Source organism: Schistocerca serialis, chromosome 12 (genome assembly GCF_023864345.2).
Source record: "Schistocerca serialis cubense isolate TAMUIC-IGC-003099 chromosome 12, iqSchSeri2.2, whole genome shotgun sequence".
NCBI classification, from domain to species: Eukaryota; Metazoa; Arthropoda; class Insecta; order Orthoptera; family Acrididae; genus Schistocerca; species Schistocerca serialis.
The window spans coordinates 132389339-132415005 of NC_064649.1; the positions used below are offsets into that span (position 1 = coordinate 132389339).

The 25667-nt window shown below is 39.9% G+C and overlaps 1 protein-coding gene across 1 annotated transcript in view; it reads right to left on the reverse strand.

Annotated features, from left to right (window-relative positions):
* LOC126428202 (guanine nucleotide-binding protein subunit alpha-14-like) overlaps window positions 1-25667 on the reverse strand; it is a 167439-nt gene that overhangs the window by 55408 nt on the left and 86364 nt on the right. Inside the window, exons 3-4 of the mRNA XM_050090114.1 lie at window positions 23961-24115; window positions 8350-8484 (exon numbers count right to left, since the gene is read on the reverse strand). Coding sequence (XP_049946071.1) covers window positions 8350-8484; window positions 23961-24115 — 290 coding nt within the window. The remainder of the gene's footprint in view (window positions 1-8349; window positions 8485-23960; window positions 24116-25667) is intronic.

The following is a 25667-nucleotide window of genomic DNA, read 5'->3' on the forward strand; positions in this document are numbered from 1 at the left end:
TGTAGTGTGCATTTCTGGCTTTGTTGCTGACAAAGGGAAGAGTGGAGGAATAACCTTGGGACTCTCCATGACACGCAATTTTGGTCTGGCTGTGAGCCTTCTTAGAAACAGGTCATTTGTCTGAGCTCTGTCGGTATTACGCTGCACTCTAAAGTGGAATGTGTCAACATCAAATTACAAAACTTGAAAATTCCAGCACAGAAACTTAAAGAGTTGTCAAAACAAGCTGACGGCGATCATGTCTATCTCGTATGCAAGTTTCCAAGTGAGTTAAAAAGTTCAAGGACATTAGGGAAGATGTCAAAGATGATCCAAAATTGGGCCATCTTTCCATTTGGAAAACTGAAGAGAATGTGGAGAAGGTCAGTAGAATTGTGTGAGAAGGCCGCCACCTGAGCATTCAAGCAATTTCAGAACTTGCCTACATCAATAAGGAAACTGTTAGACAGATTCTGCATGATGATCTGGGCATGATAAGGGTTTGTGCTAAAGTGGGCCAAGAATCCTCACAAATGAGCAAATGCAACGTCAAGTGGACTGCTGTGGTGGCGCTCTTGAAAACACTGAAAATTACCCTGATTACCTCAGCAGAGTAATTACGTGTGATGACACAGCAATATTCCAATATGATCGTGAGGCTAAGTGACAATTCAGGCACTGGAAGAACCCTCAATCCCCTAGGAAGAAGAATGCAATATGAGCAAATCAAAATTCAAAGCAATGATGATTGTTTTCTTTGATATCTGAGGGGTTATCTACATTGATTGGGTGCCTGAAGGTTAAACTGTCAATCAATCTTATTATGTAACAGTTCTGAAAACCCTCATGAAAGTGTGTGATGGTAGAGACCAGATCTGTGGAAGAACTGCTCACAAATTCTTCATCAGGACAATGTGCTGACGCATAACGCGATGTCCGTGAAGAGATTTTTGGTAAAAAACGACATTCCAGAAATGAAACATCCATTGTATTTGCCTGACCTAGTACTGTGTGACTTCTTTGTCTTCCCAAAACTGAAGTCTGTGCTCAGAGGAACCAGGTTCGAGTCCATGGATGCAGTGAAGGAAAAAGTGACGAGCCTCCTCAACAGCACAACAGAAAAAGACTTGCAGCCTGCTTCCAACAGAGGAAAATTTGCGTGGAGCGTAGCAGGGGTCGGGATTTCTTTATTGCCACACCTTGCATAATCACAGTTTTTGTTTTGCCTACTGGCTACAGGTTTCAGTTCATCCTCAGGCCATCCACCAGTTGCAGTCTTCATGCCAAGGATGCCCATACCTGCAGGCAAGGGGAGACTGCGGTCCCTCCTATCTCTAAGGGACAGGGAAAAATATAGTGTATTCAGGTGTTTTTATTTGAAAAAAAAAATTTAAAAGTCACTATTAAACAGGCTTTTAACAAGGCCAGATCTGAAATTTTTTTATGGCTACTTACAAGTTGCCATTTATCTTCCAAAATATTAAAAATATATTGTATGGGTGCCCTTGCATCCTGTTCAATTAAGAAGTAGGTGTATCAAATACAACTATCTGGGAAGCGAGTGTTACAACTGCAAGTTGGTGGATGGCATGGTGATGCTGCTGTGTACCAAAACTGGTAGCCAGTAGGCGAAATAAAAATTATTACTAGAGACTAAAGCTTACATGTCTCTCTAGCATCATGATTTTAATCTCTTATTTTAACCACAGATACCATCAGGGAGTAAGTGTATTAAAAAGTAGGTGTAAAAATGCATAGGTCTCTGAGGAGGATAATGCAAGATGCTCAGTTATCTACTTTACATAGTATTCTTACTGCATGCTTAATTAGAATAAATACTTGTTTAGACTGAGCTGCATTTCTCATGAAGATTATACCATAGGTCAGAACTGAGTGAAAATATGTCAGCAGTTCTGTCTACAGTTCAACACAATGAGAGAGATTTCTAAGTGGAAAGCAAAAAGACTGAGCTCTTATGGTTAACTTCTTAACATGCTGGTGCCATCTTGGTCTGTTAGTCATTTGGATGTCCAGAAATTGCATGCAGGGAGCCTCACAGAGTGTGTGCTCATTAATCTCTATCTCTGGTATCTTTGTCATTTCTCATTTGTTTGGAATTTCATAGTATGATTCATTATAAGATTAAATATTAAGTTGTGTACCTTCAAACCAGTTGTAAGACTTTTCTGTTATTCGGCTAGTATAGTGTGGTATGGATATGTTTGGGGTCTTTTGCAGTATATTATTGTCTCAGTAAACATTGTGAGGAGTTCTCTAATGTCCCAGGTAAATCATTTATCTAATCTGAGAACAAGAATGAGCCAAGCATCATATCTTGTGGGATACTGTATTTCATGTTTCCCCACTCTGAACATAGCTTTGTATTTGGGGTATAATTTATTAATGGACCAACCATTTTCTGTTATTGGGAGGAGTACCTTAGATGCTGTAATATTTCAGATTGTCCACTGCAATGTTATCATCAACACAATTGAAGGTTACTTGAAATACAGTAATCAGCCATTTTATGTAAGTTTTATCCATTGTGGATGTGGAACACTGTGACTATAATATGAGAAGGTTTGAAGAGATTACCACAACCAATCGCCTTTTTAAATAGGTGTATTTCAGTAAACCATGGCAAGTTTCAAGCTGCCTAGCAGTTTCTGAAAACATTTTATGGAACTTCGGAAGTTACATAGAAAGGATGCCGTTGTTGTATTTCATCGAGTAATTTAATACAGAGCTCTGAAGTTTAAGCACCATTGTCATGGGAAAATTAATGTTAATGATTGAAGTTCTTAGCAAAATTACAGAAAATGGCAACAAAATATTTTTCTTATTTAGTCAAACAAGAATGCAGCTTGTGAGAGCATACATTGCTTTGTCTGCAGAGATTTTGCAGAACCAAACTGAGTAGATGTTAAAAGCAGCTTCTCAAAAAAGTGGTTCAGTATGCTACTTCACAAAACTTTTTCAGAATGGAGGAAGGAGGGAGATGAGTCTACAACTGAGTCATTTGTTTGCTTCCATTTTTATAAATGGGTGTCATCATTACATATTTAATTCTTTTGGGAATTACGCCTCAACTCATTATGTGTCATTCAGATGGGGACATTAAGCTCTATGAACCATTTGGTGCTGTTACAGAGTAGCTGACTGCATACTGGCACCAGAACGCACTCTTTTGCCTCCATTTAGCTCTGAACTCAATTGTAACAGGATAGTCATGACACAAGATCATACAAACATACAAAAAAACTTGCCCACAGATCACATATTGTACACCTAACTCAGTAACAGGTGGGCAGAAGGCAACAGAAAACTTCTCCCAACTAGAGTTCATCCACAACAAAATTTACAGTTTCCATCTTGTTTCCAGTACTCAGAGGAGAATATGGGACAGACTCCAACGTTAATAAATATTTTGTTGTGCCCTTTAGTCTGAATACTGGTTTGATGCAATTCTTATTGCTAGTCTGTCCTACTGCATCTGATATTTGTATGAATCTGCTTACTGTATTCAAAGCTTGGTCTCTTTCTACAATCCCCCCCCCCCCCCCCTCCCCACACACACACACTTCCCTCCATTACCAAAGTGGTGGTTCCTCAATGTTGCAGGATGTCATATCAACCAATCACTTCATTTAATCAAGTTGTACCATAAATTTCTTTTCTTGTCAGTTTGATTCAATATATTGCATTAGTACCCATCTAATCAGCAGTATTCTTCTGTAACACAACATTTCAAAAGCTTGTAAGTTGTCCTCACCTGAACTTTTCATCACCTCATTTCATTTCTGTAGTAGGCTGCTTTCCACAAAATAAAAAAATGCTTTTTATGATTTAAATTTATATCCAGTTTTAACACATTTTCCTTCAGAAAAGACTTCCTTGCTATTACCAGTTTGCATTTTTATATCCTCCCTACTTCACCCATTATCAATATTCCATATCTGTTTGGAAAAAGTGAACACCAAGACCAATAGATGTGATCACTAGGAAATTTATTCCACCAATTAGGGAAATGACATTACACAAATTATAAGGATTACAGGCCTGTACATGCACTGTGACTTTTTAAATTCAGAACAGAATGGTGCCACTATGTGCCGCATTCAGAGCCACTAGATGTTGTGGCACGGAATCAAAGAGCACCTGAATATGCTGCCAGAGAATACTCTGCTGTGCAGTTTCTAGGTGCATCCACAAAGCACCATCTGTGGCTGCCTGAGGACCTGAATGAACAAGTTGCCAACTGACCGTATCCCAGACACGTTTGATTGGCGACATGTTAAGCAAATGGGCAGCCAGGGAAACAGTGGTACCCGTCGTTATTTGAAGGCTTGCACATTCCTTGCAAGATGCGGCTGGGTGTTGTCCTTCTGAAATATGGTATGCACAATGGCTTGCAGGAGGGGCAGTGCCTGGAATGTTTCCTTAATTTCCCTACTGGAGGTGTTAGGAATACGCCATTGAAAGAGTCTGGTAGTCAATCCATAATTTTTGTATCTCACTAAATTTCTTGCTTCTCTTACTTTTTCTTGTGGGCACTGTACAATACTGATGCTGGAAGGGTCCTGCTGATAAGTACCCTTGAACCGTGACACTGTTTCTCCCCTGTGGGCTTTGATTCTTTGCATCGAAGATGCTGAAAGAGGCTTCCCTTGTTCCAGTGGAATAACACACTCGGAGATGTTGAACTCTGTGTATTTCCTATCATGTACAATTCTAATGTCTCTTAATGGATTGACTGCACGTGCATTACATTCCAGCTAGATGCTGTCGTGCATCTGTCTCACATAAGACCCAGAACAATAGTCGGCTGCTGTGGCCGTGCGGTTCTAGGCGCTTCAGTCTGGAGCCACACTGCTACTACGGTCACAGGTTCGAATCCTGCCTCAGGCATGGAAGTGTGTGATGTCCATAGGTTAGTTAGGTCTAAGTATTTCTAAGTCTGAGGGACTGATGACCTCAGATGTCAAGTCCCATAGTGCTTAGAGCCATTTGAACCATTTTGAACAATAGTAAAGTAAAATCTGAACATCAATTCTGTGACGATTTCTTTGGTGTTGTAGACATCATACGTGCTCCGTGCCTTTCCCTCGTGGCCCTACAGAGCAAACAACTCCACCTGGCAGGCAGAAGTGCCAGTCCACAGCCGGCATCACCAATAGCACAGGATCAGTACAATTCTGACCTGCACAAACCATCAAAAAAGGTCCCGAAAGGGGGCGCTTTCTACTTCCTAACTACCTTAACCCGTGAACATCTTTTGTTTGCCAATGGATACCAAGGATGTGGAACATCTCATTCTATGTAAGACATGTTACATCTTATGCCTCAGACTGTGAAACCTCCCTGATGTGATGGTAGCTGTTCATATTACTCTCAAAATCCCATGCTAAAAGATAGGCAATGGCACTCCAAACCACCACACTTGACATTTGTCCACTATGTTTATCAACAATACAGTCTGTCACATTGTGTTCACCTCTGTGATGTCGAACACATACACGTTGTAGGACAAGTCACAGCGGGACTCGAGCAAAAATACTACAATTTGCCACTCGGCACGCCAGTCTCGGTGTTCACGTGCCCGTTGCAGTCTGCAGTGTTGATGGGTTCTGGTCAGAGGAAGCTGACATAATGGCATGTGTGCCACAAGTCCAACCCACAGAAGACAGTGTCAGGAAGTCAACACAGACACGTCCACACCCGTTGCCGTACTCCAGCATCACGTCAATGCTGTAGATGAAGCTATTCTGTCTGTTATGGCCGAGCAGACGAGATGCTGGTCATCCCGCATTTTGGTCACACTGTGTCGTCCGGTACCATGTTGGCACTGCGTACAGCCCTCTTCTCTCCCTCAGTTCCACGTACGCCTCATTGCTGAAGCAGCGTGCACTGTACGACACGTAATGTCACGGAACAACAGACCCAACTCCCGGAGACCGATCGTTCTGCCCCGTTCGAATGCGCTCACGCGCCGATACTCCACCCTGTGATATCAGCAGGCACAGTGGCACTCGGTTACATGTGTCCACTTCATATGATGGCTCCACACTGGCTGAGCGTTGTGTAATACTGACCTGTCCAGTCACACAAAAGAGGATGCAGTTGGGCCTACGTTCACTCCACCTCTCTGTTGTTTATCACTTATTATGGTTCCTCTGTTCTGCACATCCTCTTAAAATGGAATGCTGCTGACCACTGCTTCAGAGTGTTCACTTTTTAGAAACAGTAGTGTGAGTTGCTGCCAAAATACAAGGTTTACAACTTTGTTTCCGCCGTTTTTTCCCCAACATTTGAGGCTTTAATGAAATAAATTGGTTACGTATGTATCATTCAAAGTATTTTCCATCACTGGCCACTACTTTCTCCCATCTTTTGGGCAGTGTATGAATCCCGTGTCGAAAAAATTGTTCATCTTTTGAAGCAATCCTCAAATCGATCCAATTTGTGACTTTTTCGTGAGATTGGAAATGTGCTCAGCCAGGCCATGCGCCGTTGATCTAAACAGGCGACAGTCAGAAGGAGCAATGTCTGGAGAATATGGTGGGTGGGGTAAGACTTCCCATTTTAGCGTTTCCGAGTACGTTTTGACCTCTTTTGCAATGTGGGGTCGAGCATTGTTGTGTTCCAACATCACTTTATCGTGCCTCTCGCTGTATTTCGGCTGTTCGTCTTTTAATACTCTGCTCAAACACATTTATTGCATTTGAAAATGAGCATTTGTGATTGTTTCACTAGTTTTAACACCTCATAGTACATGACACCGAGCTGGTCCCGCCAAATGCAGAGCACGATCTTGGAGCCGTGAATATTCGGTTTGGCCGTCAACGTGGAAGCATGGCTCAGATATGCCCATGATTTTTTGCATTTAGGGTTATCATAGTGAACCCATTTTTCGTCCCCAGTCACAATGCGGTGCAGAAATTCCTTCCATTTTTGCCTCTGAAGCAACTGTTCACAAGCCCACAAACGCCATTCAACGTCTCTTGGTTTCAGCTCACATGGGACCCAAGTTCGTTCCTTCTGAATCGTGCCCATAGCCTTGAGACGTTTTGAAATGGCTTGCTGTGTCACTCCCACTAATCGTGCCAATTCTTCTTGAGTTTGATGTGAGTCTCCTCTCAGCAATGTCTCCAATTCTGCATCTTCGAAAACATTCTCTCTTCCACCACTATGCTGGTCTATGGTGTTAAAATCACTGTACTTGAAGCTTTGAAACCACTCATGACACATTCTTTCACTAATAGCGTCCTTACCAAATGTACTTGAGAGCATTTGATGAGATTCAGCTCAGTAGCACTTCCCACAAATGGAGAGAATTATGCTCGTAAACTGACATTTTCAATCAAGAACAACTTTATGATGCAGACACAAAGTGACTAATGTTTGAACGAGGTTATGTTGGCCGAGGTCCAAGCTAACTGCGTGCTGTCTGCGATCTGTTTCTTTCGACCACTACTTACCACTGTCGCCACCTATCGGCAAAGAGCGGAAGCAAAGTTGTACAACTTGTAGCGTAACTTGTCAACGACTTTCAGTTTCTCAGTCTCTAATTCCCTCACACCCCATTACTTATGTTTTACTTATGTTGAGGTGCATCTTATATCCTATTTTAAAGGCACTATCCATTCTGATCAACTCATCTTGGAGGTTCAGTGCCATCTCTGACAGCACTAGAGCGTCATTTGCAAACCTCACAGTTGTTATTTCTTTTTGCTGAACTTTAGTGACCTTTCCTACTCGGTCTATGTGCAGTGTGAATAACTCTGGGAACAGGCTACAAACTTGCCCCATTCTCTTCTCAACTACAGGCTCTGTTTCCTGTCCCATCTGGTGCCTGTAAAAGTAGTAGAACGCTTCTTGTTTCCTGTATTTTATCCTTAATAACTTCATAATTTCAAAGAGTGTCTTTCAATCAGTACTCTCAAAAGCTTTTCCTTCTAATAAAAACACATTTCAGAAAATAACTAGAGCAATAGCAGCCTTATGTTTTAATAGTGATCCACATCTGTATCGTACTTTTAACACAAGTTACACTTAATAAGTAATGATGATGCAAGAGGTGCAAGTACTTTTTAAAAAGAAAGAGGTAATTCTTCACCAATGACAAGCAAATTGCCTTAACAGAACATAAACAAGTAACAAAACACTGATGGATTTAACAACAGGAATTGAGAAGATGGACTAAAAACAAGTAGCACAGATCAAACTAAGAAATAAAAAAGTGCTTTCATACAAAAAATGTCGGTCTGTTTCTTGCACGTAACAGCCATTTTACAGTAATTACTCCTCAGCCTTGTGAGCTTTTAAGTACAGCCAAATAGAAATTAAATGCATACACTAATAAAAGCATACCAGAGTTTCTTTTCGTAGCTCTGGATGGGTAGACGATACTCGATGACACCCGACGTGGGGCTCCTGGACCTGAGGACGTCCTGCTCTGAAGGGATGTAGTCCGGTGCAGACATGACGTCCAGCCTCCTCATGAAACTGGGACAGTGCAAAGCAGTGTTACAAGCACTCTTTAGATAAAACTGTTCTAGAAATTTGTACCGTTTAGGTCTGACTGCTACTAACTTACATATTTTTATTTCCTTCACTGCTCCTGAAACTCTGTTATTATTGTTGTTGTCTTTGTTATTAGGGTTAATGCTGTCATTGGAACCTGACTATACAATGTGTAGCACCATTAATAATAAGAACTGATGCAGGTGAAAGCATACGGTAATAGAATCAGAGGTATTCCAGTAAACGTGGGTCGTCAAACGAGCCACTTGTGAGATAATTGCAAATGTGTGGTTACGAGCTGCCATAGACTCCAGTATTAAATATTTGCTCTAATGAATTCAAATTTATTTTCGACCAGTTGTTAACCCACGGCTGTAGTCGCATATCAGTGCTTTTGTTACGATGATGATTGGAGACGGTGAGTAAGAAAGATACTATACGTGCGATTATGTCAACTGCCTTCGTGTGTCTGCCTCTTCAGGTAATCACTGCTCATAATGTGCACCTCACTCTTCCCCGTCCCGAGATGTCCGACGCACGATGAGGTGGCGTGTGCAGCGTCGCTGACGAGCAGTGCATACAGAGGGGCGTGGGCAGGAGTGCACATCAGTCGATCGTGCCACTGAAGTAGCAACGGATTTAATACACCGAAGTTACATAAGCATAGTTTTTGTATCATGTAGCACATATCAACAACTAAAAACATTTTCAGAAATACGATAAAGATCAAGAGTGAGAGAGTAAATAGCTTCTTTGAAGAGCAAGTATTATTCCCTAATTCATATAACAGCCTTCAAATCAATAAGTATCTTGTACTACACACTTTCAAAAGTAGTCAGTGTTCCTTGTCAGGATTCAAGCTATCTCCATACCAAATTTCATTAAAATCGGTTGAGCAGGTTAGTTGTGAAAACTTAACAGACAGAATTACTTTCACTTAATAATAATAGTATGGATAAAACTTTGAATCACAATATCTTTTTCTCTCTGTGATTAAATTTCAATGAAATAAAGCCTATATGATGCTCAAGTTAACTGTAAAAATGCCACGAAAAAAATTAGCCTGTTCAGACAGACGTATGACAGTTTTAGATAAAATTTTAAATCACGATATACAGTGTTGCTCAGTAAGACAGACCCAGTTTAATTTATTTGCAGTTCACAACAGTCTACATACTGAAGAAAAGAGAAAGGTCCAGTCTTCTGTTTCTTAACCACTGTTTGCAGGAACAGCCACTGAGGAGGTGATAGTTGTGTAAACAACTGCTAGAGTACTCATGCCAATATGCAGTTGTGAGTAAAATGGCTATGGTGCAGCAGAAGGTTTTCTGCATTCTTGAGTGTGCAAGAAGTTAAATGAAAAGAAGTGTCGTGTGGTGAGGGCTTCCCATCAGGTAGACCAGTTGCTTGGTGCTCGGTGCTTTTAATTGACGCCACTTTAGTGACTTGCTTGTCAATGAGGATAGTATGATGATGCAGACAAGACAATACCCAGTCCCCGAGTGGCGGAAATCTCGGACCCAGTTGAGAATGGAACTTGGACATCGTGTGTGGCATTCTGCCACACTGACCACTCGACTGTGGAAGCAGACTGCAAGAGGTGAGTCAGCAGTTACAGTGCAGTGGGCATTTCATCTCCAAGTTGGCACTGAACCCCCAACTATAAAATGCTTAAGCTGTTTGTTCAGCCAATTTCAACAAACTGGATGTCTCTGTAAAGGAAAAAGCCAGGCCAACCACCTCCCTGGACATGTTGGGACAATGGCATTTTCCTCAGCTTTCCAACAAGATGAAGCTCCACCACACTGACACTGTTATGTCTGAGGATTTTAAATTGATCCCTACCTCGGTGATCGATGAGAAGTTGAGATCTGGCTCTACGCTTCTGGCCACCGAGCTCTCCTGATCTCATGCCCTATGATTCTTTCTTGTGGGCTATGTTAAGGAGGTTGTTTATGTCCCATATCTACCAACAACTCTGGTTAACCTCTAGAACTGTGTCACTGCTGTGTAACGCAAGCCATGCTTCTTCACATGTGGGATAAATTTGACTACTACTTTGGTGTTTGCTGTGCAGCAAATGGGAAACACACTGAACATTTACAACCTGTGTAAGCATAGGATTTCATGGCTGTTGTCACAGTTTACAACACCATGTGGAAGGTCATTTGCAATAGTGGCCAAAACGTCAGAGAATTTTGCACATTGACAGTGTGGTCACATGTCCAGAAGAATGATATTGATTTATAACTGATGCTTTTGAAACTTCCTTCTTTCATTTGTATGTAGACTGTTAATGTTCAATTTATACATCATGAAATAAAAATTAGTTAAACTGTGTCCATCTTTTTGAATGATTCAGTACTTTTTCTGTGATCCAATTTTGATGAAATAAAGCCTTTATGGTGACAACAAGTTATGCTCAAGCTACCTGTGAAAACCTCCTGAAAATTCATCTAGCAGTTTTGGAGCTACAGATTTCTTATCAGTATAGATTAAGCCTCCAACTAATTGGGCTCAAATTTCACCTGTGACCCACAGTTGGGGAATATGGCACACGCACTATGGGGCTGGCACGTTTTGCTGCTGAAGTAAGATGACATCTAATGCAACATGGTCCAAGACGGACAGGTCAAGCTGGGCCCATACCTTGGCCTCTGAGATCACCTGACCTCAATCATTGGGATTTTCCTGTCTGGGGTCACCTCAGAAGTGAAGTGTATAACTCCTTCAGTGATACAGTTGAAGTGTCTGCCCCTGGTAGCTGAGTGGTCAGCTCGACAGAATGTCATATCTAATGGCCCAGGTTTGAGTCCTGGCTGGGTCAGAGGTTTTCTCTGCTCGGAGATTAGGTGTTGCATTGTCCTTATCCAGGACATCATCATCATCATCATCATCATCATCATCATCATCATCATCATTTCATCCCCAATGACACGCAAGTTGCCAAAGTGGCGTCAACTTGAAAGACTTGCACCAGGAGAACAGTCTATCCAACGGTAGGCTCTAGCCACACAGCATTTTTATATAGTTAAAGTACTGGAGCAGCAAATTGCACAGTCTTCTCAAGAGATGCAGGATGATCTGGGAGAGTTTTAAAGAATTTGTAACATGTTGCCAGAGACAGTACAGTGTTTTATCTATATGCAATGATAACACATGAAACAGCCTCTTTAACAGGTACTAGTATACAGTAAACTGTAACACATAATGAACTGAAATAATATTGCAGTTCTAGTTAAGGTAGGTATGAGTGATATTTGAGCCCAACAAGATGGGGACGATCAAAAAGTTTTCATTACAAATACATTTGTACCTAGTTGGACGATACTGCATATTGATATCAATGGCTGCTTGTAACCACACATTCACAGTAATTTTGTAATTGGCTCATTTGTGGACATATACTTCCTGTAACATTTTTACCTTTATTGTCATACATTAAATTCGTGTCAGCTTGTACTATTAATTATGATACTCCTTGCATAGACATGTGTCCAAAAAAATGTACACTCACTTTGACCTGTCATAAAAAATTATTTCCATACTTGCAAGGTTAAATGTACGGAAAGCAGTAATTTTATGTTTCCCCGACAGATGGCAGGGAATCGTCAACCTACCTGCAAAACTGTCAGTCCCAGGAGACTAATGTCAAAATGGTGGATGTATGATTGGCCTTTGAAGAACAGGTGCAGCTTATTAAATGATATACACAATTTGCCAGTTAACAGTTTAATTCATTTTAAGTTGTGCTTCCTTTGGCAAAACAATTCTACCTTTAAATCCCAGTTCAAGTCTAACCATTCCTGAACCTACTCACAATTTTATCCAGTGATCTGGATCACCATCACTTATCTTTTGCACAAGTCTTGGAGGGAAATAATGTGAGCTGCTTCTCTTCAGAAAGCTTCACACATTACTAGCACTTACACCACTCTCATATGACCACTGCATTGAAGAATTTTGTGGTGAATACTGAAACAGCTGAGCAAGATCATCCCAATTATTATTTATGCACATCATTCATTGTTTCAAGGAATCAAATTTTTCTAGTGGCCATGTGATTTTTAACCTTGTGAGTATGGGACTGATCCACCTAAAAGGTTGAAAATTACATATCTATGTTTCCGCTTTGGAGCCTCATACATACAAATACCATCTTCACTTTAGTAACTGATTGGATTTTGCAGCTACATCCACAGCTCTAATGCCTTCTGTTGAGGAAAAGTTAAAACAGAAATTTAACCTTGTAAGTTGTTGTTGTTGTTGTTGTTGTTGTTGTTGTGGTCTTCAGTCCTGAGACTGGTTTGATGCAGCTCTCCATGCTACTCTATCCTGTGCAAGCTTCTTCATCTCCCAGTACCTACTGCAGCCTACATCCTTCTGAATCTGCTTAGTGTATTCATCTCTTGGTCTCCCTCTACGATTTTTACCCTCCACGCTGCCCTCCAATACTAAATTGGTGATCCCTCGATGTCTCAGAACATGACCTACCAACCGATCCCTTCTTCTTGTCAAGTTGTGCCACAAGCTCTTCTTCTCCCCAATTCTATTCAATACCTCCTCATTAGTTATGTGATCTACCCATCTAATCTTCAGCATTCTTCTGTAGCACCACATTTCGAAAGCTTCTATTCTCTTCTTGTCTAAACTATTTATCGTCCATGTTTCACTTCCATACATGGCTACACTCCATACAAATACTTTCAGAAACGACTTCCTGATACTTAAATCTATACTCGATGTTAACAAATTTCTCTTCTTCAGAAACGATTTCCTTGCCATTGCCAGTCTACATTTTATATCCTCTCTACTTCGGCCATCATCAGTTTTTCTGCTCCCCAAATAGCAAAACTCCTTTACTACTTTAAGTGTCTCATTTCCTAATCTAATTCCCTCAGCATCACCCGACTTAATTCGACTACAATCCATTATCCTAGTTTTGCTTTTATTGATGTTCATCTTATACCCTCCTTTCAAGACACTGTCCATTCCATTCAACTGCTTTTCCAAGTCCCTTGCTGTCTCTGACAGAATTACAATGTCATCGGTGAACCTCAAAGTTTTTATATCTTCTCCATGGATTTTAATTCCTACTCCGAACTTTTCTTTTGTTTCCTTTATTGCTTGCTCAATATACAGATTGAATAACATTGGGGATAGGCTGCAACCCTGTCTCACTCCCTTCCCAACCACTGCTTCCCTTTCATGTCCCTCGACTCTTATAACTGCCATCTGGTTTCTGTACAAATTGTAAATAGCCTATCGCTCCCTGTATTTTACCCCTGCCACTTTCAGAATTTGAAATAGGGTATTCCAATTAACATTGTCAAAAGCTTTCTCTAAGTCTACAAAAGCTAGAAGCGAAGGTTTCCCTTTCTTTAATCTATTTTCTAAGATAAGTCGTAGGGTCAGTATTGCCTCACGTGTTCCAACATTTCTACGGAATCCAAGCTGATCTTCCCCGAGGTTGGCTTCTATCAGTTTTTCCATTCGTCTGTAAAGAATTCGTGTTAGTATTTTGCAGCTGTGACTTATTAAACTGATAGTTTGGTAATTTTCACATCTGTCAACACCTGCTTTCTTTGGGATTGGAATTATTATATTCTTCTTGAAGTCTGAGGGTATTTCGCCTCTCTCATACATCTTGCTCACCAGATGGCAGAGTTTTGTCAGGACTGGCTCTCCCAACCTTGTAGGTATGAAAATAAATTTTCCAAGACAGTGCATAGTGTGTATATATTTTTTTGATGCAGCCTGTATATCATTTCATGTGAATTAAATATATGAGGAACATTCAATAGGTGATACAATACTTTTTTCTCAGCCAATTTTCGTTAAAAATGCAGAATTTGTTGTGGGACATTGTGGAATATTCCCATTTCAGCCCTTATAGTTTCACGTAGTTCCGATCGGTGGCAGCCCTATACATAGCCTTGAAAATAGCATCTGTAATGGAGGTGGGTTCGAAGCAGAGAGTTTCATTGAGTTTTTTTTTTATGAAACCCAAAGCATGGCAAATATTCATAGGCATTTAACAAAATGTGTACAGAGAGCTGCCAGCGAATAGATGCACGATGAGTAGTCAGATGAGGCAGCTGTCACCATAGCGACGAGGTCGCGCACACCTCTCTGACCTCCTGCACAGCAGCCGGCCACACACTGCTGTGACTCCTGCAACATTCAGATGTGCGGACACTCTAAATTGAGGTGATCAGTGGGTCACAATCAAACACCTTGCTGCTCACCTGGATGTGTCTGTTGGTAGCACTGACACACATCCACCAGTTGGAGTTCTCAAAGGTGTGTGCTCGGTGGGCTCCTCGTTGCCCAGTGGAAACCGTAAAGAGCAATGAAGAACCACCTGTGCAGAATTTCTTGTGCATTACCAGGTTGACTGTGGAAATTTTTTGTCAAATGTCATGACAAGTGATGAAACGTGGCTTCATCATTTCGAACTGGAAACAAAACCGCATTTTGTGGAGTGGTGCCACATCACCTCTCCTACGGTACTGCTACAGTTGAAGCAATGGTATTCGGGGACTCTGGAGTGGTTGTTCTGTTTGATGTCTTCCACATGATGCAACAATTCACTCTGAAGTGTATTGTGTAACCTTCAGGAAAATGAAGAAACAACTTCAGTGTGTTCGTTGCCACAAAAATGCAAATGAACTTCTCATTCTCCTTATTAATGCAACACCTCGTACAAATCTGTGCACTTGAGAGGAGTTCACAAAACTTCAATGGGTTGACCTTCGTCATCCACCCTACAGCCAAGATCTCGCACCTTCCATCTTCCATCTGCTTGGCCCAACAAAGTACGCACTCCGTCGGAAGCAGTGTGTGGATGATGGGGAGGTTATTGATGCAGCAAGGCATTTGCTCCTATGTTGACCAGTAGAGGGACACCGTGTGGGGATACGGGTCCTCCCAGTAGGGTGGTGAAGACCGTCACATCGAACAGAGATTATGTTGGAAAATAGGGTTTTGTAGCCTAAAGAGTGGGGAATAATATGGTTTATTGGAATTATGAATAAAGTCAAGCTGTTTTCAGAAGAAGAAAAAAGTTGTATTACTTATTGAATGCCCCTCACAATATACATAGGCAGTTCAAAAAGTATCTGTCATTGAAAACAAACTTTTTTGATAATAGATCTTGGTGTTACCGTGGTGTGTTATGTTATGTTATGTTATGTGGTTTATTCGTCTCATTACATACAATTTTCAAATCATTTGATTTGATGTACAGGAGACATGTCAAGGTTTACAAAAGAAACTTTTTTCACTTTTTTAAGAGAACTACAAAAGTTTACATTATATTTTACATTTCTAAGTTACAGCTACACATGTACATAAAATAATAAATGTATTACAATCCCTGTGTTCAGATTGTGAAGCTGTCCTCAATGAATTCATCGACAGAATAATAACACTTTTCCACCAGGAGAGTAAAGAGCAATCTTTTCAGTGAACCAATCTCCATTTTAAATATATTACTGCCTTTTATTTTATTGAAAATTTTTAACCCCATATACTCTGGCGTTTGGGCATAAAGTTTTAAACGATGTGTTGGAAGTTTGAAGTTATCTCTGTGGCGAGTGCTGTAGTTGTGGTCAAAACGGAAATTGTCTAGTGTATGTTGATTTCTATATAGGAACACCACCATCTCATATATGTAAAGTGAGGGGATAGATAGAACTTTTAAATTTTTTAACAGTGGTCGACAGGATTCCCGTTTTTTTGCAACACACATGTTTCTAATTACTTTCTTTTGTAACACTAGGAGCCTAGTGACATTTGCTGAATTTCCCCAGAAGATTATGCCATAACGAATAACTGACTCAAAGTAGCAGTGATAAACTATCTTTCTGGTATCTATGTTTGTGGCACCTGACAAAATACACATTGCAAATGCTAAGTTGTTCAGTTGATTTGCTAAGTAATCTATGTGTACCTTCCAATTTAAATTTTTGTCAAGATTTAGGCCTAAGAACTTCACGTGGTTTGCTTCTGTGATATCCTGATCATTGCAAGTTATCTTTATTTCACTCCTTTCTGCTGATTTAGCTTCAAATTGCATCATTTTGGTTTTAGTTGCATTTAGTTTTAGTCCATTTTGATAGAACCAACATTCAAGTTTTTCTAAAGTGTTTTTGGCTTTTTCTGGAATATTTTCAGATACCTCATTTTCAATTAGAACTGATGTATCATCAGCAAATAAGACTGAATGAACATCAATAGCAAGTGGTAGGTCATTTACGTAAAAAAGAAACAGATAGGGACCCAATATCGAACCTTGTGGGACTCCTTGGGGAACTGTTTTCCAGTCTGATGAATAATTGGTTCCATTTGAAGTTAAAATTACTCTTTGTTTCCTACCTGACAGGTAAGAGCTAAACCATTTTAAAGCAGTGTCTCTGATTCCATACATCTGTAATTTGTGGAGGAGTAATGCATGGTTCACTGAATCAAAAGCTTTAGTCAGATCATAGAAAATACCTGTGACCTTTCTACCTTTATCTAACGTGGAGCATATTTTTTGGATAAACTCATTTATAGCATTCGCAGTGCTTTTACCCTGTTGGAATCCGAACTGGTTTTTAAAAATTATATCATTTACAGTAAGAAAGTTATTAATTTGTTTTGCTGCAATCTTTTCAAACACTTTAGAGAAGACCGGCAAGAGAGAGATAGGGCGGTAATTCCCCATATCTTCTGTCGATCCTTTCTTGAATAGAGGTTTGATCTCACCATATTTCAATACCTCTGGAAAGCATCCCTGTTCATAAGATTGATTTATAATAGTTGACAGTGGTTGGGAAATAATATCATACACATACTTGATTACAGATGTTGTTATTTCATCCCACCCATGTGAGGTTTTGTTTTTTAGAGACAATATTTCCTTTTCCACGTCCCTTTGGGTTATTTTTTCAAATTGTTTAAAAGATGTGTTCTGGCTGTTTTCCAAATTTGTGATGCCCTGATAGAATGTCATATCCACATCCGATCTTACTACGTTTAGGAAGAATTCATTGAAACAACTTGATATCTGAACAGGGTTTACTATAATTTCATTTTCATGTCTAATTTTCAAAATCTCATGAATTTTTACTTTGGCTCCTAGTTCAGACTGAACAACTGACCACACTGCTTTTGTCTTATTTCTGTGTTCTCGTATGAATTTATTATTTGCCATTTTTTTAGCTGCCGCTACTACTTTCCTAAATACAGCTTTATACTGTTTGACATAAATGACAAAATCTGGATTTCTGTTTGATTTTAACTCATTGTGGAGCTCTCTCTTTCTGGCACTAGAGATCTTTATTCCTGTTGTAATCCATTTGAGTTTACCATTAACCTTCTTTTGCTTATATCTACGAGGAAATGATTCATTAAATACCTCTAAGAAACAATTTAAGAATTTGTCATAGTTAATCGAGCTTGAACTATTGTAGTCTACAGGCCAGCTTATTATACTTAATTTACTGCAGAATAAATCCATTTTACTTTTACTGAGATTCCTTTTTTACACACTTCTGGAGACTTTAGGTTATTTGCTTTTGGGAGCTCAATAAACAGAGCTGAGTGATCTGAAACTGCTATTTTCCCTAGTGCCTTCAGAAAAATTTAGCTTGAAACCAGATTTCGGAATTAAGTCACGAAATTTTGTGGAATCATTGCTTTCAACTAAGACATTTAAGTTGAAGTCTGCTGCTATAACAACTTTTTTCTTACTTTCTTTCTGGAGTTTTTCCAGGAGGCATTCGAATTTGGTTAAAAACACTTTTGTTACCGCACATCCAGGAATTCTGTAGATTGCTATAACCAATGTATTCAGATCACTCAGCTCTACAGAGCAACTTTCAAACACGCTCTCTTCATTTAAATAATTAAAACTATCTCTTACTGTATAACTTATGGAAGAATTGACAAGAATGCAGGAGCCTCCACGAGATTTGCTTATTCTACAAAAGCTAGCAGCTACCTTATAATTATTAATACTATTTAGTACTTTTATACTATCTTCTGTTAACCAGTGTTCATTTAGGCAGATTATTTTAATATTTACGGATTCTGAAAGCAGAATTTTTAGTTCGTCGATTTTTGAGAATTTACGATTTGGTAGTTCTGCCCCTAAGCCATTTATATTCAAGTGCATCAATAGATCATTTTTTCTTTTAGTTATTTCGCGTGCATCCTTTGTTTGGTACCTAAACTTTTTATTTTCAGTTTGAATTTTTTCTTTGTAACCCCTGTCACAATGAATTAGTTTCCCTTGCTTCTTAGGACTTTACACACGTCTATGAACATTTTACTAAGGTTCACAGAGCCTAATCTATTCAAGTGCAGGCCGTCTTTTCCCAGACACTTGCAGTTTAAGAATTTGTTTGGGTCAATGAATACTGCACCGAGTCTGTTGCACTGTTCCCTAATGCCGGTATTTATCCTGTTGATGTAAGTATCACTTACCGATCTTCGATGAATGATTCCACTGTTGGCACCTAGTAGACAATGCTACCAGTAAGATGACAGCAATTCACATGTTAGTTGCATGTCACTGCCATTTCTGTAAGTTGTACTATGTGGTTTCACTAAGATGATAAAAATGATTTGCCCTTCTGCTTTGTGATGAAATAAAAGCAGAATTATATGCTGTTTATGATGTCTCTATGCCATCAGTGATAACCATTAGATATTGGCTCAATGAACTAGAACATTATTGAACATTAATTTTTGATGTAGATTGCTGAGGATGCCAGCAGGAGTGCAGATTACAGATGGAGCTCTAACCTACCCCTCTCTAAACCCTGCTGAAGCTAGTTAGTCTATACCTTCTACTTTTATACACTACGTGATCAAAAATATCCGGACACCTGGCTGAAAATGACTTACAAGTTTGTGGTGCCCTCCATCAGTAATGCTGGAATTCAGTATGGTGTTGGCCCACCATTAGCCTCGATGAGAGCTTCCACTCTCGCAGGCATACATTCGATCAGTTGCTGGAAGGTTTCTCGGGGAATGGGAGCCCATTCTTCACGGAGTGCTGCACTGAGAAGAGGTATCGATGTCGGTCGGTGAGGCCTGGCACGAAGTCGGCGTTCCAAAATATCCCAAAGGTGTTCTATAGGATTCAGGTCAGGACTCTGTGCAGGCGAGTCCATTACAGGGATGTTGTCAAGTAAACACTCTGCCACAGGCTGTGCACTATGAACAGGTGCCTGATGGTGTTGCAATTGCCATCCCCAAATTGATCTTAACAGTGGGAAGCAATAAGATGCTTAAAACATCAATGTAGGCCTGTGCTGTGATAGTGCCACGCCAAACAACAAGGGGTGGAGGCCCTCTCCATGAAAAACACTACCACACCGTAACACCACTGCCTCCGAATCTAATTATTGGCACTACACACGCTGGCAGATGACGTTCACTGGGCATTCACCATACCCACACCCTGACACTGGATCGTCACATTGTGTACCGTGATTTGTCGCTCCAGACAATGTTTTTCCACTGATCAATCATCTAATGTTTACACTCCTTACACCAAGAGGGGTGTCATTTTACATTTACCAGCACGACAAGTGGCTTATGAGTAGCTGCTCGACCATGAACTCGAAGTTTTCTCACCTCCTGCCTAACCGTCATAGTATTTGCAGTGGATCCTGATGCAGTTTGGAATTCCTGTGTGATGGTCTGAATAGATGTCTGCCTATTACACATTACATCCCTCTTCAGCTGTCGGCAGTCTCTGTCAGTCAACAGACGAGGTCGGCCTGCACCCTTTTGTGCTGTACGTGTCCCTTCACATTTCCACTCGACTATCACATTGAAAACAGTGGACCTAGGGATGTTTAGGAGTGTGGAAATCTCACATACAGACGTATGACACAAGTGAAACCCAATCACCTGACCACGTTCGAAGTCCGTCATTTCAGCGGAGCGCCCAATTCTACTCTCCCACGATGTCTAACAACTACTGAGGTCACTGATATGGAGTACCTGGCAGTAGGTGGCAGCAGAATGCACCTAATATGAAAAACGTATGTTTTTGGGGTGTCCGGACACTTTTGATCACATAGTGTATGTGTCTATTGGTGGTAGAGAGTACACTCAAAAATAAACTGGCCCATACCTGCACAGTTAGCATGGTAGGGGAGGGGTCAGCGATAGTGGTGGACAGCCAATGCATAATAGTTGAACCTATGCATAGACACATATCTCACATAACTTGTAAGCTATAGCTATTGAGTCCACAGACACTCAAGTTAACATGTCAGGTCAGTATGAGCAATAATTTGACAAATACAGACACTGAAAGAGAATAATTCCTCTCTTAGAGCACCAAAAAAGAAAGTCATTTAAACAAGGAATCGACAAAAGCAAACTATTTTGATCACGTGCTGCCACAAGGAAACCTAAAAAAAAAAAAAAATGTTGCACGGCAAACATCACGAATAACTCTGATATTGAGAATGTAAAATAAAGAATGTGTCACATGAGAATTGTATGTTATTTCCATATCAACCTTTTCATTGTTACTTTATAAATACAAAATTTTCTTCTCGTTCTTCCTTGTTTGTCCTCCATACCCTTCTTTATTTTCTTTATTGTCTGACTGGAATAGCTAGTGGTTCCTGCAACCCTCTCAGCCACATTTTTAATGAAATTTTTACTTGCTCATTTACTTCTGCTGACAAAAATCTAATGGCATTGCACATAATCACACATGCCTCATCCTCTCCTCACGCTTAATACTTGCCAGTAGTTTGTAGATATAAAGTCCAAGTTCTAGATAGATCTCTGCTGTTTCATTATAAAACATTAAAACATATTGCTCAACCACACATTTACGTTATATGAGGGGCATTCAATAAGTAATGCAACTCATTTTTTTTCTCAGCCAATTTCAGTTGAAAAAATGTGGAATTTGTTGTGGGACATCAAGGAATATTCCTACTTCAGCTCCCGTAGTTTCATGAAGTTCAAGTAGATGGTGGTACTATACATAGCCTCCAAAATGGCGTCTGTAACAGAGGTGTGTTCCAAGCAAGGTGCTGTCATTGAGTTTCTTTTGGCAGCAAACCAGAGCATCACAGATATTCATGGGCACTTCTAGAATGTTTACAGAGTCCTGTCGGTGAACAAAAGCATGGTGAGTCACTGGCTGAGGCATCTATCATCATCACAACGAGGTCACGCACACCTGTCTGATCTACCGTGTGCCAGCCATTTGGAACGTGTCGACACTCTCATTCGAGGTGATCACTTAAACTTGTCCTGCTCAACTGGATATCTTCACCGCTTGTGCTGATACACTCGTATATCAGTTGTGGTACTCAAAGTTGTGTGCCCTCTAGGTTCCTCGCCACCTAACAGAAAGCGTAAAGAGCAACAAAGGACAGTCTGTATGTCCATATTAAGAGACTGATCTTGACAATGTTTTGATGAACTTCATCACGGGTAACAAAACATTGGTTCATCACTTCAAATGTGATACAAAACAGCAATCTATGGAGTGGCACCACATTATTATAACATTACATGTTGGGATTGATCTATGAGGTATTGAATATCTTATTTGTATCTGTCAGTCGCTATGGAGAAATTGAGATTTCGGGCATTTCTTTATATAGTTTTGCGTGACTAAGTCCCGATGCTATGCAAAGCTATCATTTAGTTATGTGCAATTTGCAATCTGTTATGTTTTATTTTCCACTAATAAATCATATTTTTTCTGATTACCATTAAAATATAATGATGATAAATGTTTGAGGTCATTTGGAATAACTTTTTAATAGCTATTTAGATGACGTGACATCATTCTTTTACTCTTAGAAGGAAAAGAAGTGTGTTAATTGTGTGTTTATGAATAGTCACTGTCAGTATCAGTGATTACAATTTGAGAAATAATTGACTTGACGAAGTTCAATTCCACAAAATCGCATGGGGCAAATTATGACCTTGGAATTGATTGTAGATGCATGTAGGTCAATTTTGTGATGGTTAGTAAGTGCCGTGAGTGTGTCAAGGTATCGAGACTGCTTTCATGCCGCCAATGGTTTGCTTTAAACTTGCGAAAAACACAATTTACGCAAATTCTTAATCATCACGAAAGGGTAGAATATTTTATGGCTATCCCACTGTTGATGGGCCACTGTGGAGGATGTAAGTTTGGATAGAAAGATCAGTTTTAAAATCCAGTATAAATCCTGTTGATTGAAATAGCCTAGCAACCCAAAAGTTCATATTTGGTTATCAGCAGAAACATTGTACTATTTTTAAGCACACATTTATACTCTACATCGAAGTGTGAATGATTTGTGGGTGCAAAATAAACATTTGAAAGCATTTGATTGAATAAAAGGAAAGATATAAAGAAGTTTATTCATATATTTTGTTAGTTCATGAACAGTGATATTTTCTTATAGTGGTGTAGAGCCTAACATATTATTAATATTGTGACAGACTGATTGTATGTGCTCTCGTTACAAGTCAAGTTTTGGGCCTGATTAACAGTAGCTGGTCCTTAGAATTCTCAAAGATTATGTGAAGAATAAAATCACACTTAAATAATGTTGCATCAAAACCCACTATCTTTATACTATAGTAAGCTAGCTATCCTGGAATCAGGTGGTACCATGGTCATGTAGTTGTGTGTTTGTCAACAACAAATAGGTAAACACAAACATTTCTAATGCTCTGATATCAATGAGGGAAAGAAGCGATGGCAACAATGGCATACACATATACATATACAAATGGTATACGTGGCGCCTTACGATACAACATGACGACATCACAGTATACCATCTCTCCTTAGAAGAAAAGTTCAAAGCTGCGCCCTCAGCCATTAGTCATGGTAATGGTCTTCTGGGACCCTAAATGGGTTATTCTGCTTCATGTCTTTCAGCATGATGCAACAATCAACTCTGAAATGTATTGTTCTACCCTCAAAATTGAACAAATGACTTCAGCATGTTGGTTTCCACAAAAATGCAAATGAATTTTGTCTCCTCCATGACAATGCAAGGTATCGCCCAAATCTGTGCACCCGAGAGGAGCTCACAAAACTTCACTGGAGTGTTCTTCCTCATCCACATTACAGCCCGGATCTTGCAACTTCACACACCCATCTGTTAGGCATAATGAAGGATGTACTCCACGGGAAGCAATACTTTGACGAGTGGGACGTTACTGATGCAGTACGATGTTGGCTCCAATGTCAACCAGTAGAGTAGTACGATGTGGGCATACAGTCCCTTCCAGTAAAGTGGCATAAGGCCCTCACATTGAACAGAGATACAGAGATTATGCTGAAAATTAGTGTTTTGTGGCCAAAAGGTTGAGAATTAATATGGTGTATTGGAATCCTCAATAACATCAACCTGCTCTCAGAAAAAAAGTGTTGCATTGCTTATTGAAAACCCATCAGCGTATGATGAATAATCACTTACTATTTTGTAGAATCCAAAAGGTACAACTCGTCACGGCGTTTGTAGCAGGCCTGTATACCGCTATCCCTCCACAATTGTTTCACAGCTGCCAGCACAGTGGCATTTAGCTCTGTCACCTCCCTCACTTCCAGTTCCATGATCATTTTTGCACATTCCTGTGGTATGATAAGACAAGCAAGATAAGATAAAAAATTTTCAAAAAGAAAATGGTCATTATTCCGAGGGCAAAGATACACTCACTCCCCTTTGTCTTGTCCAATTAAAGTTAATGAAGTATCTACTTGGCAAACATGGACAGTAAGAAAATTGATTAACATACATCTTACAGAGACCTTTTTAAGAATTGTGTGTGTGTGTGTGGGATGGGGGGGGGGGGGTTGCTGTCTGGCGCGCTGTCTGTGGGGTGTGTATTTGTCCTTCTTCTTTTCCTGCTGTTGTTTATTTTGTAAGATTTCTGGTGTGAGCCTTATACCAGAACTAGCGGGAAGATGTGTTCCTGGCCGGTATAACAGGGCAATATTTTGTCAACTCCAATACACCGCCAGATGAAAGTAGTACTACCTTTATCCTCTCTTCTCAGAGTAGTTTTTTTTTTGTAGTCTGGATCCTTCTGTGCCATCTTCCTGTCGATCCAACTTCAGTGAAGATTCCTGGAATGCTTCAGCAAGTTCTCTCTACTGCACTACTAAATAAATAGCCACACTTCTCACAAACAAGGGTATATTTTGCCCAACATTTTTACTATTACTTTTAACAACACAACTAACGATTGCTACAGTAATACCACTCTCTTGAGTACATTCAAAACATCCGTATCTGCATACTGTAGGATCTGAGATAAAAACACAGATTAACAACTACCACTCTTCAATTGTTGATTACGCCCTTGTTGGTTCATTGTTTACTCCATGGCTCTCAGATGCAGGCACTTGCTGCACCATGGCACAAGTAACTCCCGGATGACCAGTGGTTGTTATACCATTTTTACCGGTCCTCTTCTCCACATTCACTGCATACAAGAAAGGAATACACACAATTTCCCTTTCCCACTACATTTATCCTTATTCAACTTACTCACGAGCATCTCTTGTCGACAGCTTTCCAATGGTATGTTGGGATGTTTACAAATATCCCAAAACACTACATCTCCCACTTCCCCTCTATGTGATAGATTGCAGTCTATCCTACTACATATTGTTATTGTTATTCCATTACAGATTTTGTGTGCCAAGTAATCTGTATGTAATTCCTATAATCACACTGAGTAGTTTTCACTACCCATAATTTGTTCCTAGTATACAGGGTTTAAATGGAAACTGTTTACAACATGCCACAATGGTGTAGGGGAAATCAAGATGAATAGTTTAGCTCAGGACACTTGTAGTCTATCAAGGCAGGAAACAACCTGAAATCGGCCTACAAAAGCAACCTAAGCTACAGAGCATGGGCCCTACCTCAGGTTTTGTATATCGTCTCGCCCCTCTATGCCACTGGTATAGTCGCTCTTAACTGTTTGAAGGTCAATTCTTTTTCTCACTAAAGTCCTAGTTATTGCACTCACAGATAGTGAAATTGATGTTTGTATGAAAATTTTACCTAAAAATTTTTTGAATACAATAAAATTAACAATGAAATTATTTTTCATCTCTGGTCTTTTTACTGTGAGACTACTGTGCTTGTGAGGGTTGAGTTAAGATCAAATTGTAA